The 17,610-nt window shown below is 44.5% G+C and overlaps 1 protein-coding gene across 1 annotated transcript in view; it reads left to right on the top strand.

The window, feature by feature from the left end:
- PTPN5 (protein tyrosine phosphatase non-receptor type 5) overlaps positions 1-17,610 on the top strand; it is an 814,933-nt gene that overhangs the window by 606,615 nt on the left and 190,708 nt on the right. Inside the window, exon 6 of the mRNA XM_069624164.1 lies at positions 3,296-3,531. Coding sequence (XP_069480265.1) covers positions 3,296-3,531 — 236 coding nt within the window. The remainder of the gene's footprint in view (positions 1-3,295; positions 3,532-17,610) is intronic.

The following is a 17,610-nucleotide window of genomic DNA, read 5'->3' as shown; positions in this document are numbered from 1 at the left end:
GCTCAGATAACCTGACATCTCTCACAATCCCTAAAAAATGCCCAGCAATCGCAAAAGGTCACTAAGCGTATGACCCAGTTAGCTTTACCACCTTTTCTATTGGAGAAGAGTAGAGATAGCTTGACCTCCATGTTCGCCTCCTTTCATTGTGCAGATGCTGCACTATAAACAGACATGAGCATCTGTGGGTCAGTGCCCTCCTTATTCTTGGGATTCCTGACGTCCTATTGTCCCCTCTGCTCCCTTCTTATGTGTGGGGTCCTGAAGGATCCAAACAAGTCTTGGGGCATGAGATAGGTGGAGGGGGTTTGGCTACTCTGCTAGAATGTCAACATTTCTTTCATACATTGATTTTGTAAAAATGACATATCTTGGTTGGTGGCGTTGATAGCCTATTTAGAAGGGGAGGTAGTGGTTCAAACCTCTAAAACAGGATAGATCGCATAACCCTTTCCAGAAGATTGTGAAACAGGAAAAGGGCATTGATCACTGATCACTTTGGTGCAGGATGGATTGATGATGGGATTCTGCCTCGGGATAGTTATGAGCATTTCTGGAAAACATCCTGGAGAACAGAAACTAGGGGAGGGTTTGACCACCAGAATGCCAGGTACTCAATATCACTTCAGTTTTAGGTCCAGACAGTGAGAAACAGCACATTCCAAACCCTCTATTAAAATCTGTCCCATGGGGTCCCATAGTTTTTGGAGAGGTTGTGGATACCAACAGGATTTATTTCACATATGATGGTCATGTTCAGAAGCTCAGGGCGAGTGTGTGAATGTCCTCAATCCGACAACAAAAAAGAAGCAACATGTGCTGCGCATGAGCTCCCTCCTCTTGCAATGACCATCTTTTCATGGCCCCCAGGTTTATGTATGTAGAATGTTTTGCTCGGTGACATTCCCATAAGTGTACTCCAATAGGAAAACTACCTGTGTGGTGCAATAGTCTCCATGCATGGACAAGAACTCTGCAATCCTTCTCAATATAACTGGTTCCATTCAGTTACTGTCCATTAAAAGAGGCAACTCTATTGCACAGGGGGGTAAAAAAGGAAAACATGGATGACCACTGCAAAATGAATTAATATCAATTTATTGTCATTTTATCCTCACATTTATTTTACGTTTCCATTCATGCTCCTTAACAAATAACTAAATGAGACCAAGTGAGGATTAGATAATTTATTATGTTAAAATGGTTAATGATCCAGGTATTCAAGCCAAAAAAAACAAAGGCCTCATCACGAGTTGGGTGCTATCTGCCCTACCGCCAAACCCCCTGGCGCTATTAGCGCCATATCACGGGTTTGGCGGAACGGTAAGTCCCCATTCCCCATTGGGCCCATTCCGGAATGTTCGGCGCGGTAATAGCGCTGAAAATCAGCAAAATCACAACGGATTTGCCCCCAGCTCAGAGCTGGGGGAAAAAATCTGCCAAGCCCGTGATTTGGCGGACCCTTAAATGCGGCAGTAATAGCGTTACCGTCGCATTTCAGGGTTACCGCCAAACTCGTGATAAAGTAGATATGTGAATGTAATCTGTATTATTTTGCTATAAGATTTGATTGGTTTTTGGTTTTAAACTGTGTTGTAAGGTTTAATTAAACAAAAGAACACAATAAACATTTTAGTCCAGCCTTATCATTGGGAACCTTTGATGTTAATCTCAAACTACAAATCTAGTATTTTGCTCCAAAAAGAAAGATACAGAATGGCAGGTATTTCTGGGTTCTAGACACATGCTCATAACCTCAAATATGATTAGACAGTGACTCACCATTACTTCAAGCTTCAATATGGTGTTAAACATTCTTTTTATAAATTCCCAGCATCTGGATAAAGCGTACACGATAAAAACATATGATAGTTCTCCAGTGCATAACTGCGTTACTTGAGTAGTCCCCCCCCCGCCCCCCCGACTCATGCTGAAGCTTAAAAGATTCTCTTGATGGATCATTGTCATAGTCATGAAAATGATTGCTCGTCATAATTGCAGGCTTAATGAAATTGCAGACTTGCTGCGAGATTTACAATGGTTGCGTTGAACGCGAAGCCAGTACACCATTGTACAACATGACATCATTGTTTTTATTGATCTGGATTTCGCGTTTGATCCATCAAAGGTTTTTTTTTCTTCTCCAAATTGTGCACTGCCACTTATTTTTGTACCCGTTAAAATTCCAAGTATTAACTGAGGGAGTACTGAGGAAGTTATGAAATTTCTTAGCAAGCATTTAAACCGGCATCTTCTAGATGTATTATTTAAACTTGACTGTTAATAAGTTATGTGAACAGTAGGTTGGCACTGAGAATAATACAGAGGATTGTATTCTATTTCAATATCTGATCCTGGCCCATGAATATAATATTTCAATTTTCTATTTAATTATGGGCTTGCAAACTTGTAGAGAATTCCACATGAAACACAGTAAGAAAGGTGATGGTCTCCACCTCAACCTTTTCATGTCCTTTAAAGCACAGACAATTGTTAGCGTAATGGAGATATGGGGCCTCATTGCAACAAGTGCGGAATGGGTTTAACGGCGCCGGTAATGGTGCTGGCGCCATTAAACCCACTCCGCACTTTGACGAGGTCCACTTGCGGGACCGGCTCTGAACGTCTGGTTTTTCCAGACGTCCATAGCGGGTCCCGCGAGGGGACCAGGGAGCTAACAACGGGCCCGTTTGTAATGGCCCCGTTGTTAGCTCCCTCCCCATTCCCATTGAGCCCTGTGAGGGCTCGACTGGGGAAGGACCGGGCCCTGGTTCCCTGAAGGAGGAAATACCGGGCTCTCCATACTCGGAATGGCCCAGTATTTCCACATTCAGGGAACCCGGACCTGATTTTGGAGGCAGCCATGCCCTTTTTAAGGTCATGGCTGCCTCCAAAGTCGTAATGAGGCCCATGGTGTTTTTCCCACACTTACACATAAAGATATTGATTGACCATCAAATTTAGCAAAAGTCATATCTATGTAATAACAGGGTATTGTATTTAGTTGGTAATGTCGGGAATGCATTCATCAGTTCTGCCCATCACAAAAACAGCTGCCCCAAAATAACGCGGATGCCTTCAGTCGATGAAAATGTGCTCACACGTGCATGGAAAAACAAGCGCTCAACACAAGGAGTGTTGGGGGCATGTTCTTAGGATTTCTGTTAAACAGTTCATATGTAGCAAATTCGTCTGCATTGAACACATTCTATTTGTTTTTTCTACTCGCAACTATATCGACTCGCAAAAAGAGCAGCTTCCGGTTTTCAGCACCTGAACTTTTAATTTCTTGCAGATCTGGTACCACCTTCGGGATCACTCCGAGCCGCCATTATCCCTGCATGAAGACAGGCGCGAGTCTGTCAGCCGGCAGCCATCGTTCACCTACTCAGAGTGGACGGATGACAAGATGGACGAGTTCCTGGATTTTGACCCAATACCGGATACGCCGGTCTTTGACTGCCTAATGGACATCAAAGGAGACACAGAGCTAGGAGCTCTGACAGTCAAACCAGTGGGACTGCAAGAGAGGTAGGCTTCAATGACAAACATTGAACCATGTCCTTTTGCTGGCACCCCTTGATTGTGGCTGTGAATGAATGAACTGATTACTGCTCTAGTGCCACAAGTCTTTTTTACGCTTGAGGGCAAGTGAGACATGTTTAGTGCATATATATATATAGAGACTAAACAGTAGACAGTTGTGCCAGGCAGTCAAAACTTGAAAACTTTGTTGGAACAGGTAGCAAGCAAAGCACACGTGGAACTAGAGCAGGGGGGGTGCAACCTGCTGTGGCTCTCCAGATGTTGTGGACAACACCCACAACACCAAAATAGTTACTATGCTAGTTAGGTGTGGAGAGAGTTGTTGAGAGCCAACTCAGGGAGTCCTTAGGCCTGTTAGCATGTTTTGACAGCAATGGATTGCGACTGTACATACAATGCTGTGTCCTCTTGGATTGACATGCAATGAGTGGGAATCCCCTCTTTAGTAGTCTCTCGATCTGACTACTGTGCCAGTTTACTGTATGGCCTTCCCAACTATACTTTGTCACCTCTCGACAAAGTTCTCAACTTTGCTGTCTGTACACTCTTCAACCTTCCCGGCTTCACCTCCACCTCCCCAGCGTGTTATCAGTTAGGCTGGTTATCTATGAGACAGAGGGCAAAGTATAAACTCATTCTCATCGTCTTCAAAACTATACACAGACTTGCCCCACCCTACCAATCAGCCCATTTCACTCCCTACTCTCCCCCTTGCTCCCTACGATGATCCTTACCTCACCTCACCTCCTTGCCACCGCTCATGCCCCCTGTACTCCCTCTCCTTTCTACTCTCTTCCTCTCCTCGCTCCCTTACTCTGGAATGCTGTTCCTCTCCCTCTCCGCACTACTCCCACTCTATCTCAGCTCTCCTCCTTTCTGAAGAACCACTTGCATAGCATTCTATGCCAACACATCTCCCTGTTCTCCTCTCTGCCTACCTCTATTCGACAATCCCACAGCACTTATCACTCACCCCTTCATCCTAACACGTAGCTTCCACTATCCCGTTCCTCTATCATGCTCTCCTGTCCTTGTCCCTGGTTCATGCTTCTACCTCCCTTGCATCATCTGCTCTTATATCCATATCCGCATCCTCTCACCCATTGTTAAGGACACTGGTCCTCCACTCTGTATATCAATGTTAAAAAGATGTGTAAGCATTTTAGTGTCAAAAATGCATTGTTTTCCCTGCAATGTTCATTAAATAAATAATATATAAAATAATACAATAAATTGTAAGTAGCACATCATCCTGGGAGTATTGATATCGAAAGCTGAGATAGAAACATGCAAAAAATAATAAATGCGGACCAGTTCTATTTGTCCTGAAAAGGATGCCTGGACCCAGAAGCAGGTGAGACCATTTCAGTTCAACGATTTAAGTAATTAGCATTACAATAGCCTTTAATCAATACTATTATGGCAGTAACAAGTCCTGCTTTCATAAGTTAAACAACATGGCTTCTTATTAGCTGCGGGTGTTGTGCTTCTGCGAATCTGCTACGTTTCTACATTGAAATACTTGATTCCCTGCTGCAAGAAACACATATGCACAGTGAGGCACACCAACACAAACCCAGAGACGTGCACAAACCTACACAAACACATGACCAACACACACACACACACACGCATGGGTCCATGTTGTCTTTCTGCAGGTCAGGTTTGCTGAAAACCACCTTTCTGGGACTGGCTTTCCTTCTGCAGGAAGACAATAATTTAACTATTTTTCTCTCTTAACCTCCTCCCACCACCTCCCTCAAGGTGTGTGGAAACACCCCTGTATTGTCTGGTCTCTTGCCAGTCCCAACTCCATTCCATGCTTCAACTCCACCGTGCTACATCCACATCCAATCCCCCCCGCCCCGGCCGACCTCACCCACGACAAAACCTCAGACCTCATGACCCATCCCTCTTCTCATCTCGGCAGTCCCACTGCCACAATTTTCGGCTTCCTCTCAGTCATGTATGACTAACACATGCACCACCACCTGGCATGTCGCCGTTCAGCAAAGTCAATCTGGACATAGACACACTCCCAATGCCCAAATTCTCCAGATCAGGTTATTCTAACAACTGTATCCTTTCATTGCTATGACTACTGATGTTACCACTGATGACATTGATTGCATCATAGATTACAGAACTGGTGACAACACAATTACATTTCTAAAGTATAAGCATCTACTAAACTGTGCATTGTGTTGTATACAACAGAGGACACTGTGTTCCACACATGCTATACTGGTTGTTATGTATCTTCTGTAGATGGGGCCACACTAATAATAATTTATCAATGTAGTATACAACAGAGAGTGCATGGCTTTCTACCATGTACTAAGTGGTTAGCGGTACATACCCAAGTATGGGAAACACATTCAACAGTAGCGGGCTGTGTTCCGCACAAGGGTGCGTAAAGCACTTTGCATAACTACAGGGCATGGTGACTGAATATACACTGTTTGGTGAACACTTGTGCATGGATTACAATATGCTGCCTGTGGGTGTGCTGGCTGTGCTCCTTAGGGAATGCATGTGTGTGTGTGTGTGTGTGTGTGTGTGTGTGTGTGTGTGTACGTGTGTGTGTGTGTACACAACACAGTGCCCAGAAATTCTCAAATCACAGCCAAGAAGTACACTACAGAGTTCTGAGTTGTTTTTGTTGGCAGAGATTTACAACAAACACATATGTCAGAGCAAGCAATACAATCAATACACACAAGGGACGTAATGCGTCAACTGCAAGAATAATACAATAGCAAGTGGAAGGCTAGTCAATTATGATGCACCACAACATTCAAGAACTTCACTGTGGGACCGGGGATGAGCCACTCTCATATGTACTCTCCTCTTGACTGTTAAGGTAGCAGTTGAAAGCAGACCATATGTTCTTGGGGTGAGAGTGAGTAGGGAGCATAGTAAGGTATTCTTCTTCACAATTCCGGGACCATGTAAGCGCGTTGAGCCACTTCTGAAAGGTCAGGGGGGATGGACTCTTCCAGCTTTGAAGTACACATTTCTTGGCTACCATGCAGCTTATATTTAGGAATTTAGCCATGTGTCTAGTGTCATCAGTGTTCCATACCCCAAACAAAACCCCTAATGGATTAGGATTGATCTCAGTACCAGTGATATTGGTGAGTGTCCCCAGGATCTTATCCCAGAATTCTCCCAGTTTATGACATGTCCAGATCATGTGTAAACGATCCGCGTTCTCCGCCTTGCAGCGAGAACAGGAATGTGTGGTGGTGTGGGCAAACTTAGAGATTTTGAGAGGGGTGTAATACATCCTGTTCAGTAATTTATACTGCATAGCCTGGCAGCAGAAATTGAGGGACACTTTATTAGTGTGCAAGCACATCTTTTTCCATAATTGGTTAGAAACCTCAAGGCCCAATTCATCCGCCCATTCAGTGCGTGCCCTGGAAGGCTGGGCTGGGTTGCCCACCAATAACATCTTGGATAAAGAGGAGAGAACGCCACAGGCGCCGCTCGAGTTAGCAATGTATGCAATCTCTGGGGTGTCAGAGGGCTCGTCAGGGAAAGCGGGCCATTTGGTGCGGAATGCAGCTCGAAGCCAATAGTATTGCAACATCCAAAGAGCAGACCCAGAGTGGCCCAGCTTCCATGTCTGTGGGTCAATGAACCTTCCATCGGGATAGAAATTTGTTATTGCATGGTTGCCTAGAGTCCCCCAGTGCCGGGCCATGGCTGTGTCGTGTGTAGGCTCCAACCTGGGGAACTCCCACACGAGGAGCCATTTATAATAGGGGTAGGATTCCGCTGTCGCGTTCAGTAGTCGTTCCAGGCACGTAGGGTAGTTCTGACTGGGTCAAGGGGGGAATCGGGCACATAGTGCTGATGTAATATGAAGGTCATTATGTTAACTCCAGCTGCCGCCAGGATTTCCAGCTTGACGTGTGGGCGAGTTAGAGAGCTAGGATACCAGTGAGTGGCATATTGGGCCTGTCCAGCTATCCAATACAGTGTTAGGTCAGGGGCTGTGAATCCCCCCCTCTCATATGGAAGCGCCATATCTGACCATTTCTTACGCACCGCACCCGAGTGCCATAGGAACTGTGCACATGATTTGTGTAGTCTCGCGAAGTAATTCCCCCGGGGCTAGATGGATATCTTACTGTAAAGCAACTTAGGGAGCAAAACCATCTTGACGAGGGAGAGCTTCCCAGTGAATGACAGTGGGAGAGAGCGCCGCCGTGCCATTTTCGACTTGGCTAGCTGTGCTGCGGCCAGGTAGTTGTCTGCCAGCAGGGTGGTCTTGGATAGGGACATCCGGACTCCCAAATACCTGATCCCGCCAGGGGACCAGCGAAGTGCATATTCGGTGACAGGTTGTTGGCTAGTGTTGGTAAGTGGAAGGACCTCGGACTTGGAGTAGTTGATTGTGAATCCCGAGAAGGTACCCACGCATGTGATGTCACGGAATACGTGATCAAGATAGGTGGCGGGGTCCCTGATGTATAATAACACATCATCTGCGTACAGGGATATAATCTCGGGGGTGTCCTTCAATCGTATTCCCCTATGGGAGTGGCGTGCTCTGATGTGGTCCGCCATTGGTCCTATCACTAGAGCAAAGAGGATCGGGGAGAATGAGCAGCCCTGTCGGGTGCCTCTGAAGAGTGTGAACAACGTGGATGTCAGGGAATTGGCCCGGACCCTCGCCACTGGAGCGGTGTACAGCAATTTGATGTATCCGATCATATTGGGGCCAATGCTCATTGTTTCTAACACCAGCCACATGTATTTTCATGAGACCATATCGAATGCTTTTTGAGCATCGAGTGTGACGGCAATGGCATTCGAGTCCTGGTCAATTCTGGCCATCACATTGAAAAGCCACCGGATGTTGTGAGAAGTGGATCTCGCTGGTACAAAGCCCCCTTGATCTTTGTGGACCAGGTACGTCATTATGGGGAGGAAACGGTTCGCTATCACCTTAGCGAAGATCTTGGTATCTATGTTCATCAGGGAGAGGGGCCTGCATACGCCGCATTCATCGCTAGGTTTGTCGGGCTTAAGCAACACCGTTATGACAGATTTGCGCAGAGAGGGAGGAAGGACAGACATACAGAGTGACTCGTCCCATACCTCCAATAGTTTGGGGGCAAGTATGGCAATGTGTTCTTGGTAGAATTTGGATGTGAGCCCGTCAGGACCCGGCGCTTTACCCTTAGGGAGGTCTGAGATGGCTCTGACTATCTCATCCAGTAGGATCAGGGAATCCAGCTGGTCCCTGGTCGAGGAGGAGATACATGTTGTGGGGATCTGATCAAGGAGATATCTCATATGTTGTTCACTATGTTCCTGGGGTAAGGTGTATAGGTTCATGTACAACTCGGTAAAGATATCCAATATTTGCTGGTCTAACCATCGTGGAACGCCTTGTTCGTCCTTGACAGAGGCACTCTGGGCCTGGCCCCATTTCCCTCTTGTTAGATTTGCTAGTGTTTTCCCGGGTCTTTCACCCTCCCGATACTTTCGTGCAGCTTGTGGGCGGCTGAAGTATCGGACTTCTCTTGTGGCGTTTGTGTCAAATGTCTTGAGTTCCTCGCTGATTTGTGCGAGTTTGGCAGGGTCGGCTGCTGTCGAGCAGCCCTGTTCCAACTCTCGCAGCCTGGATTCAGAGCGACTGAGGTCTGTCCTTATCATTTTTAGTATGCCACCCTCCCTTGATATGGACATCCCTCTGTGAGAACTGAAGGGCAGACCACAATTCATCAAAAACCACTAAACAAATGTCACCATTCCTAATATCGGTCTCAAGTTGGAATAGAAGTTGGGTACTGCCAAATTTGTGGTTCAACTACTCACTGTTTTTTGTGCTTATGACGGGAACATTATATTTCCATGTTTTTTTAACCCGTTAACCCGCTAACGCAGTTCACAACTTTTGTCATCCTTAATCATTCTTAACCCAACCCAGGATAAACGTGTTTACATAATTAAATCTTTGCATTGGAATGTTAGGTTTAGATTGGTAAAGAGTGTCTGAAGTTATAGTGGTATACTTAGTTCCTGTCATTGAAACCAGTTTGATGGAAGGGGAGTGTCTGGGATTCCCCGGATGTCTGGGTGTCTGGTTAGCTAAAATATAGGCATAGGAGAGTGACCACTTCCCCACAAAGATCTCGGGTACTGTGCCATTAGTTGTTCTATGGCTAAGGTTAGTGCTCAAAAGGTTGCACCTGTGATTGCAGCACAAAATGCTGCAATGCCGCGTGAGCGTCCTTTTGTGCGCTACCCTCTCCTGGTCCATGTCAGGGGATCCCACCTGACACCTCAGCTGCTACGCAGCACCCTACACCCCTGCCTCAGTTACCTGATGTGCGCTCCGACCTCCGGCTGCCTGCTGACCTCCCCCGCTTGCAATCTGTGTGTTGCAGCGCCAGGAGCCCGGGGCACAACAGGTGTGCTTTTGTTTGCGAACCTTTGTCCCCTGGGCTATTAGCGCCGTGTTACACAGACTGCAAGCGACCATTAGTAAATGGGATGTTCTTGTTGCCTTGGATGATTTGGTAAACATTAGTACTGCATCTGTTCTTTCCTAATGCGGATGGAATACATGTTCAGTAAGGACTTTGGTGAGGATGGTTCTATTCAAGGACTATCCATTGATACATTGCAGAAAGTGGCCCTCTACCTCCTTGGCTGCAGGTGGTATCAGCCATGGACAGGCCATGTGATTTGAAAATTGACACCATCATATGACATGGTACTAATCAGCAATGGTTCTCATGTTTAGAAGTGTATAGTGCACAGGATTTCCCCAAGCCCCAAGTATATGCCATAAGGACATCACCTTATAGCTTATCCCATTCCTCTAATACAATCCAGGAGGATACCAGATGGCAAGGTGTCAGAACGCCACTATAATGATGCTGCACACACATCAGGTATGCAGTTAAACGCTGTTTATTGAACAAGCTGCATGTATTAAAGACCCCCACCACATCCAGCAGGGCGCAATCTCCAATTGCGCTCCCTAGAAACATTCTACTCGGCTCACTGTTCCATCTCGGGGTTCTACATTCCACATTAAGCCACATTACAACAGTCACCTCAAACAATGTATCATAATGTATTCATTTAAGGGGTTTTACATAGCGTAGAAATGCACACAGAATTGCTTGTGAACCCCTAATGGGAAAAGAGGGAAGAGTAGCGAGAGAGTAGACAAAAAGGTAAGGGAGCAGGATCAAACAAATATGCACATAGGAGTAGTCTTGCACAGCAGACACATCTATTTATTTATATACAGGAGGGACAATGCTCTTTTGATCACAAAATAACGTATAATAGATAAGAAATCAGATTTGACAGGAAGCAGCGAGCTTCTTACAATGAGTTTGAGGGACATTCTTACCAGGTTGTGGAGGGGAGTAAATGAAACAATCACCGGGGAAAATATATAAGTGGACACACATAGATTAAGAACAATGAACATTGGACATTTTTAAGTGCAGGTAGGCGGTACGGCCAGCTGTGCTCGGGACGTGACCATGATGTGTGAAGTGCTAGAGTGGAGGCAGAGGATGTGAGGCGATGGAAAAATGTTAGCTAGCAGGCAGATGGGAGGTAGGTTAAAATTAACAGGGAAACTCAGAGGATGAAGGTAGGCTTTTAATTGGGTTTTGAACAAATCTGTGTGCACTGTTTCTCAGCTGTCCGGAGGAAGAGAATTCCATGCAAGTGGAGCAAGAAGAGAGAAAGAGCAGAAGCGAGAGGAAGCACAAGGAGGGCGAGGAGCAACAAGGGTAGTTAAGGAGGCAGAATGGAAATTACTTGAAAGCTTGTAAAGCTGAATAGAGGAGAATAGATACAGTGGTGCCTTACCTTGGAAAAATTTGGGAACCAGGAGAAGAAATTTAAATCTGGCTCTATTTTGCATCGTCAGCCATCCAGCCTGGTGATGGTACGAGGGATTAGGTGTGAAATGAGGGAGTTCAAAGAGAGTCCTGGGAGCGAAGTTAATGACCTTGTCGAGAGGACAGAAAGCATATTTGGAGAGACCAAAGAGGATGCTTGCACAGTAGTCCAGTTTAGAGAAGACAAGAGTGGTTACGAGATTCTTGGTGGTGTTGAAATGAAGGAGGTTCCTGATTTTGCTAATATTTAGGTGGTTGAGGCGAGCTGCTGTTCCAGTTTTGGAGATGAAAGTAGAGAAGGTGTGAGAAGGGTCATAGATGATGCTGAGGTTACTATCTGAAGAAGAGTAGGGGAGAGTGTCAGGTGGGTACTGGATAGGCAGAGGAAGAGAGAGAGCTTTTGGCAGGTAAGAAAAAAACCTCTGTTCTGGTAGCATTTAACATTGGAGAGTGCAAAGGCATCCAATATTTAATGGCAGAAAGACAGTTTGAAATTTAGATCAGAGGAGAGTTCAGTAAAAGAGAAGATGATTTGGGTGTTGTCTTCAAAGAGTTGGTACAAGAACCCAAAGGAAGAGATAAGTGCCCCAAGAGAAGAGGTGTAGCGTGTAAAGAGGGGTGGACCCAAGGCAGAGGCTTGTGGAACACCAACAGTTACAGGAGTGAGTTGAGAGGTATTGCTGCTCCAGGAGACAGAGAATTGGTGAGGTGCAAGGTGGGATTCAATCCATGCAAGGGCTCGATCATGAATCCCAGGAAGAGAGAGGGTATTGAGGAGATCAGAGTGATTGACAGTGTCAAAAGCAGCAGACAGGTCAAGGAGAATTAGGATAGAGGATAGGTAGGAGGGCTTAGGAGAGGCAATGAAGCACATTCAATAGAGCAGTTTCTGTGGAGTGATAGGAGCAAAAAACCTGCTTGTAGTGGGCCTCGAGGTTGTGGATGTCTAAGAAATACACATACTCTAGTTGTCCAACTAAAATCTTTCCAGATTAACTGAGGTTTTCCAGGGCTGCAAAGTCGAACACCAACAATCAGAAGGAGAAGTCGTTGTGAACTGTGTTTTTCAGTTACTTTCTAGATTTGAGGGGCTCTACTTCAAGACCCAGTTCAAGTGGACTATTGCTCCAAAGTTCATGGCCCTTCCAGGTCAAGAGCTTGCCTATGCATCTTTTCCTCCTGTTGGTTGTGTGGCTTACTCTGTTTGGGGTGACGGAGCAGAGGTTCTTAGACTGGTTGTGCTTGATGCTTTAGGTTGGCTAGATATTTAGGGCAAGTGTGGATGATGCAGAGAGTCTTTAAGTTCATGCACTTAAAAATGTACTAGTGCACAGCTCCTAGTGCCTTGATGATGTGTCCATGTATACTCAGCCCTGTGAAGAGGCAGATTACTCCGTTTTGGATTAATTGTCATTTTTGCAAGTGTTTCTTAAATTTACAAATTGACATACTGTTACCCTGGAAAATCAGTCAGTGAATTCAAAGCTTTATTTCAGACGAAATTCATACAATCATATAAAAAATATATGAAACATATAAAACAGACTTAGAACAGGTACATGTATAAAAATATGAAAGAAAGATGAAAAAAGGTTCCTTTGTATCCTCAATTCTTCCAATAAGAGCTGCAAGTATAACTTTTAAGAACAGGTATGATCATATGTTGACAAAATGCATTGCTTTTTTTTTCGTGATGATGGCAAAAAGGACACAAACTAATATATTCTTCTAATCCAAACAACAGGGCCAAATTGTGTGCCATAGGTAAAGTGTTGAATCTGAAGTGGGTGAGCCATCTGCATGCCGGTGGTTCTAAACCCCACGTTAAATATGGTCTGTGCAACCACAAACAGATAAGGTGGAATGCGAACTGTTCTGCTTCTTTATAGTTTCCCATTCTTCCCGATTCGCCATAAATGAAACATCATTAACGATTTAAGATGGCTTCTTTGCAATGTAGTTCTTGTTACAGGATTGGGATACCAGTTAGCACAATATACCACACATATAGTGTATCTTTTGCATACTTAAGCCATGGAATCTTATACTAGCTACTTATTTCCAACATTTGACAGTCATCGAGGAACGGCAACATATTCTTGAGCAAGCAACTGGCAGTGACAAATGCTGGTAAATGTGTCAATTTGCTGGTAAGTGTGTTAATTTGCTGGCAGAACAAGAGGTCTGCGTCATACACAATCCCCACAGTTTAAACCTAATCAGCAGGGCTCGAGGAAGGCCTAAAGAGACTGCACAGCTGAAATATAAATATGTAACATTTCAGGTGCCACAGAGTATGGCAACTGCTGTGGAGCAGGCATGGAGATAGCTCAGGGCCAACGTGCTTGTCTTGGAATCAAGACAACGCAGGGAAACACAGGTTCGAATCCAGATCCTGTGCTTAGAAACCAATCTCTGGTATTAAGCGTTTTATAAAATAACAATTATAATTATAACTAGTCTATGATGCCTTCCCAGATAATTTCAAGGCACCTCAACAGCTTGTTCTTGTAGTTGCAGTCCTCACCTAAGAAAATCATCATATTTAAGTCATCTGCCTATAGTTAAAAAGGCAAATCAAGCTTTTCTGGCATAGCAGTGATGTTAAATATGCATTAAGCTACGACAGGGATAGTGACGAGGTCTGGGAGACTCTTCAAGGCATTTGGAAGGGCTCAGATAGGGTGCACCACCGGCTGTTCACTCGTGAGCAGTTCCCTGAATACCCATTTTTTGGTGAAGGGGAATCAGAAAGGTTGTGTGGTCGAAAGTGTCATACTGTGTTGTTGGATCTGTTACGATTGCGGAAGAGGATTGTTCAGGTCCAAGTGATTCAAGAGTGTCTTCCCTGATGAATGGATACTTCTGCACATCACCCACACTGGTGTCAACATTTGTATAGGTAGTGTGCAGCAAATTTAGGGAGGCCCTACAGCTACACTTGAAAGCTATTAGAGCAGCATCCTGATGGCCCAAGTGGCATTCCCACATTTATATCTCAGATGTCCTAGTTCACAAGAGATACATTTTATGGTTTCCTGTGTTTCCTGGCTCATATAAATTAACACCTTTAAGCAAATAACATCGTAAATTTGGATAAACATGTTTTGAGAAAGTCATACATAAAAACATTCCTGCTGTAGATGTGTTGCACTGTATCCTGTGACTTCTCTAACCCCACCCATCTCAGCAGGATGTGTGTGACATCTAAAGATATGATGTTTCCTTTTAGTAATGGATTTGGTAGGTGTTTGGCTGTCACAAGCATGAAAATATAGTTTTGTACAATAGGATGAAAACACACATTTGCAAACCAAATCCAAGGAACACACTCCCTGGTTTTTCAAGAGAGTTTACTTTATCAGAATAAATAATGCTGGTAGGTTTGCTTTTAAATGCCATGTCCCACCCTTGCTATACCTTCCATCAGCCACAGACTTAGGTTAACACACGATGTGTATTATTGTTTATGATCAGAGGAAAACTATGGCCCTTTACCAGAATTACAGTAAGTGTTAGGTGATCTTGTTTTATGCTTTGAGGTTGAAGCATGGATTACACCTCTTCCTATCTTGTCTCCCATGCCTGATTTGTTGGATTTTTGTTGCTTTTTTGTTTTGTCATGTTATTGCTCTTTTGCCTTCGGGCCGAGTCTTAGAGCTCTACAAATAAGAAAATGAAAAAATAATAAATACATTATGTAAGCTTGCATAGTGCTACATATATTATATATGTTGTCTCGAGGGGACAACATACATGCCAGCGACGGTAAAGACAATATGGAGGATATAAGTAGATTACTTGGAAAAGGTACAGGCTTTGATAGTTTTCTTGAAACAACAGGGTCATGTGGCCGAGGACTGATGTGGAAATGAGGGGAGGGAGGGCATTTGATCACCGGGCCCCCAGAACACAACACACAGACTCACAATTCCTCATAAAGAAGGGTGTTACCAAAGGTGTTGTTGGTGTTCATTTGATGAAGAGATTTTAAAGTAGCAGGTGAACTTGAACGTTCGTAAGTTGGGGCTTGGGAGTGAATGAATGAATGGAATACTAATGTACCATGGCTCAACAAACTGCTTTTCCTTTTTTGGAAACAGTTGGTTCAGAGCGAGTCAATACATTTGTCTTTCATGAGCAAGTGGTTGGTTTTCATGTTGATGCATTCCATAGCCAGGGTCACTAGACTGCAAAGTGTCGTTCTCCTTATCATTTGTAATGTGCTTGGGGGATGGATCAGGATTAGCTTTTTGTTGGATGAGTGTACTGAAAGTCCAATTTATACAGTACATTAACCTTTCGTATCATCAGTCACCCACCTGCCAGTGGGAGATGGAAAGTGGGGATCAGCTGATAGCTTTTTTACTCTGGGTATGTTTTGTGGGTGTTTGTGGCAGAGGCTTTTATATTGTGTTGACTAACTGCAGAGAAGTGAACCTTCCAGGGTACAGGCAGGATAGCACAGCAGAAAACGATTAGGGTTCTGGGTCCTGACCCCTGGAATGCTTTGAACCCCAACTTGTGCCCCATACTCACCTCCTAACCTTCGAAAATCAATTGAGAGCAGCTTTTCATCAGAAAGGAATTTCTATCACACAAGACCCCTAAATATTATTCTTCCCCCTATGATTGTAAAGTGCTCCATTGCTTCCTGACCATAGGTCCACAGTTAAGAAATACCATTAGAACGACATCAATAATAATAATAATAATTATAATAATTTAAAAGAATATATAGGTAAAACCTGTAAATGGAATCTGTAGATATGTATAGAAAAGCATGTGTTTGGAGGCAGTGGTTACAGTGCGAAGTCTGGCCTCCCTACGGAAAGGGTGTTCTAAATACTGCTAGCACATTTTGCTAATAAAAGCCACTGATGAAATACTGCCATTTACAGATGTCGAAAATACCCACGTGCAACGCCCATTATCTCAAACATTGTCATAATTGGCATAATTAGTAACTCAAATAATAGCTTTGAGCTGGTGATAAAAAGGACAACGGCCTGCTGCAAACACCTGATCTGTACATTAGGGGCGTCCGCCAAACATTCAGATAAGTGTTTTTGGCAAACAGTCACACTTCCTTTCTAAAAGGTGGGTTTTTTGATAGCTACTGGACATGTTAACCCACAGTTTATTTGTGTACGGATATATGGTGGCAATGGGATTTGTGCCCTAGGTGGTACTTTTACAAGTGTCAGTAAGGAAAACCAGCAGTCGGGTGGTAATATACCCCTGGGGGATTTCTTGCATATTTATGCAAGACAAGAGATCGTGCAGGCTGTGGGGGCTCCACAAGATAAGGGTCTTATGTTACTGGACACACAGAGAAGAGATGCTGATTAAAAAAAAGAAAAACAACGTGACTGCCAATCTTCTGCTGTCCTAGCTAGCTAAGTATGAGCTAATTAATGATGGAGGAGAACATTCCAGATACATCTAGAAGTGCCAGGGTGCAGGCACACCCTTCATTCACTGCACATCACAAGACATCCCGGGTGGACAGAAGGACATGGCCAGGAGCTCTCCTACATTGGTCAGAGTACTCTGTGGCATCCAACATATTGTATTTCCCTGAACCCGTTGATAGTACTAGGATTGGTCAACTTACCCAGGAAGTGAATGTTAGTAGTTAGTCTGCATGTGGCTTGTCAGAAGGTTTCAGGTAAGGTTTCTGAAGAAGTGGAAAGGTGATGGCATGCTTGTGAATAGAAGGAAGGTTACCCATTGGCAGTGAGAGAGTTGACAATTTTACAAAGGGCGGTCAGTGTGAAGAATCGAGGGCAATGTCTTGTCACTCTTCTTTTGTAGACAGATCTCGTTGAAGCCAATCACAGGCTTGGGCCTACTTCTGGGCGTTTTTAACCTTGGTTTGACTGTTGCGACACCTGCTGGTCTCAGATACCCAAAGAAGCCTCTACGATCGTAGTGAAGACTTCTATATAACCAATTAACTAACAATTCCATCGCTCTGCATACACCTCTCAAGCTATAACCAAACACAACCACAAGCCTAAAACGCAGCAATCCGCACAAACCTCACAACAATGCATCAACAAACAAACAACACATAGACCTGCACAACAGCACACAACGACTACGGACCACAAAACAACCCAAGCCCAGCCAACGGACCCACCGGGCTGAGGCTGTCAACAGCACATCACTG

Source organism: Ambystoma mexicanum, chromosome 11, assembly GCF_040938575.1.
Source record: "Ambystoma mexicanum isolate Mex_15411 chromosome 11, UKY_AmexF1_1, whole genome shotgun sequence".
NCBI lineage: Eukaryota > Metazoa > Chordata > Amphibia > Caudata > Ambystomatidae > Ambystoma > Ambystoma mexicanum.
Note: the sequence above shows the minus strand (reverse complement) of the source record. Positions and strands in the feature narration are given on the sequence as shown.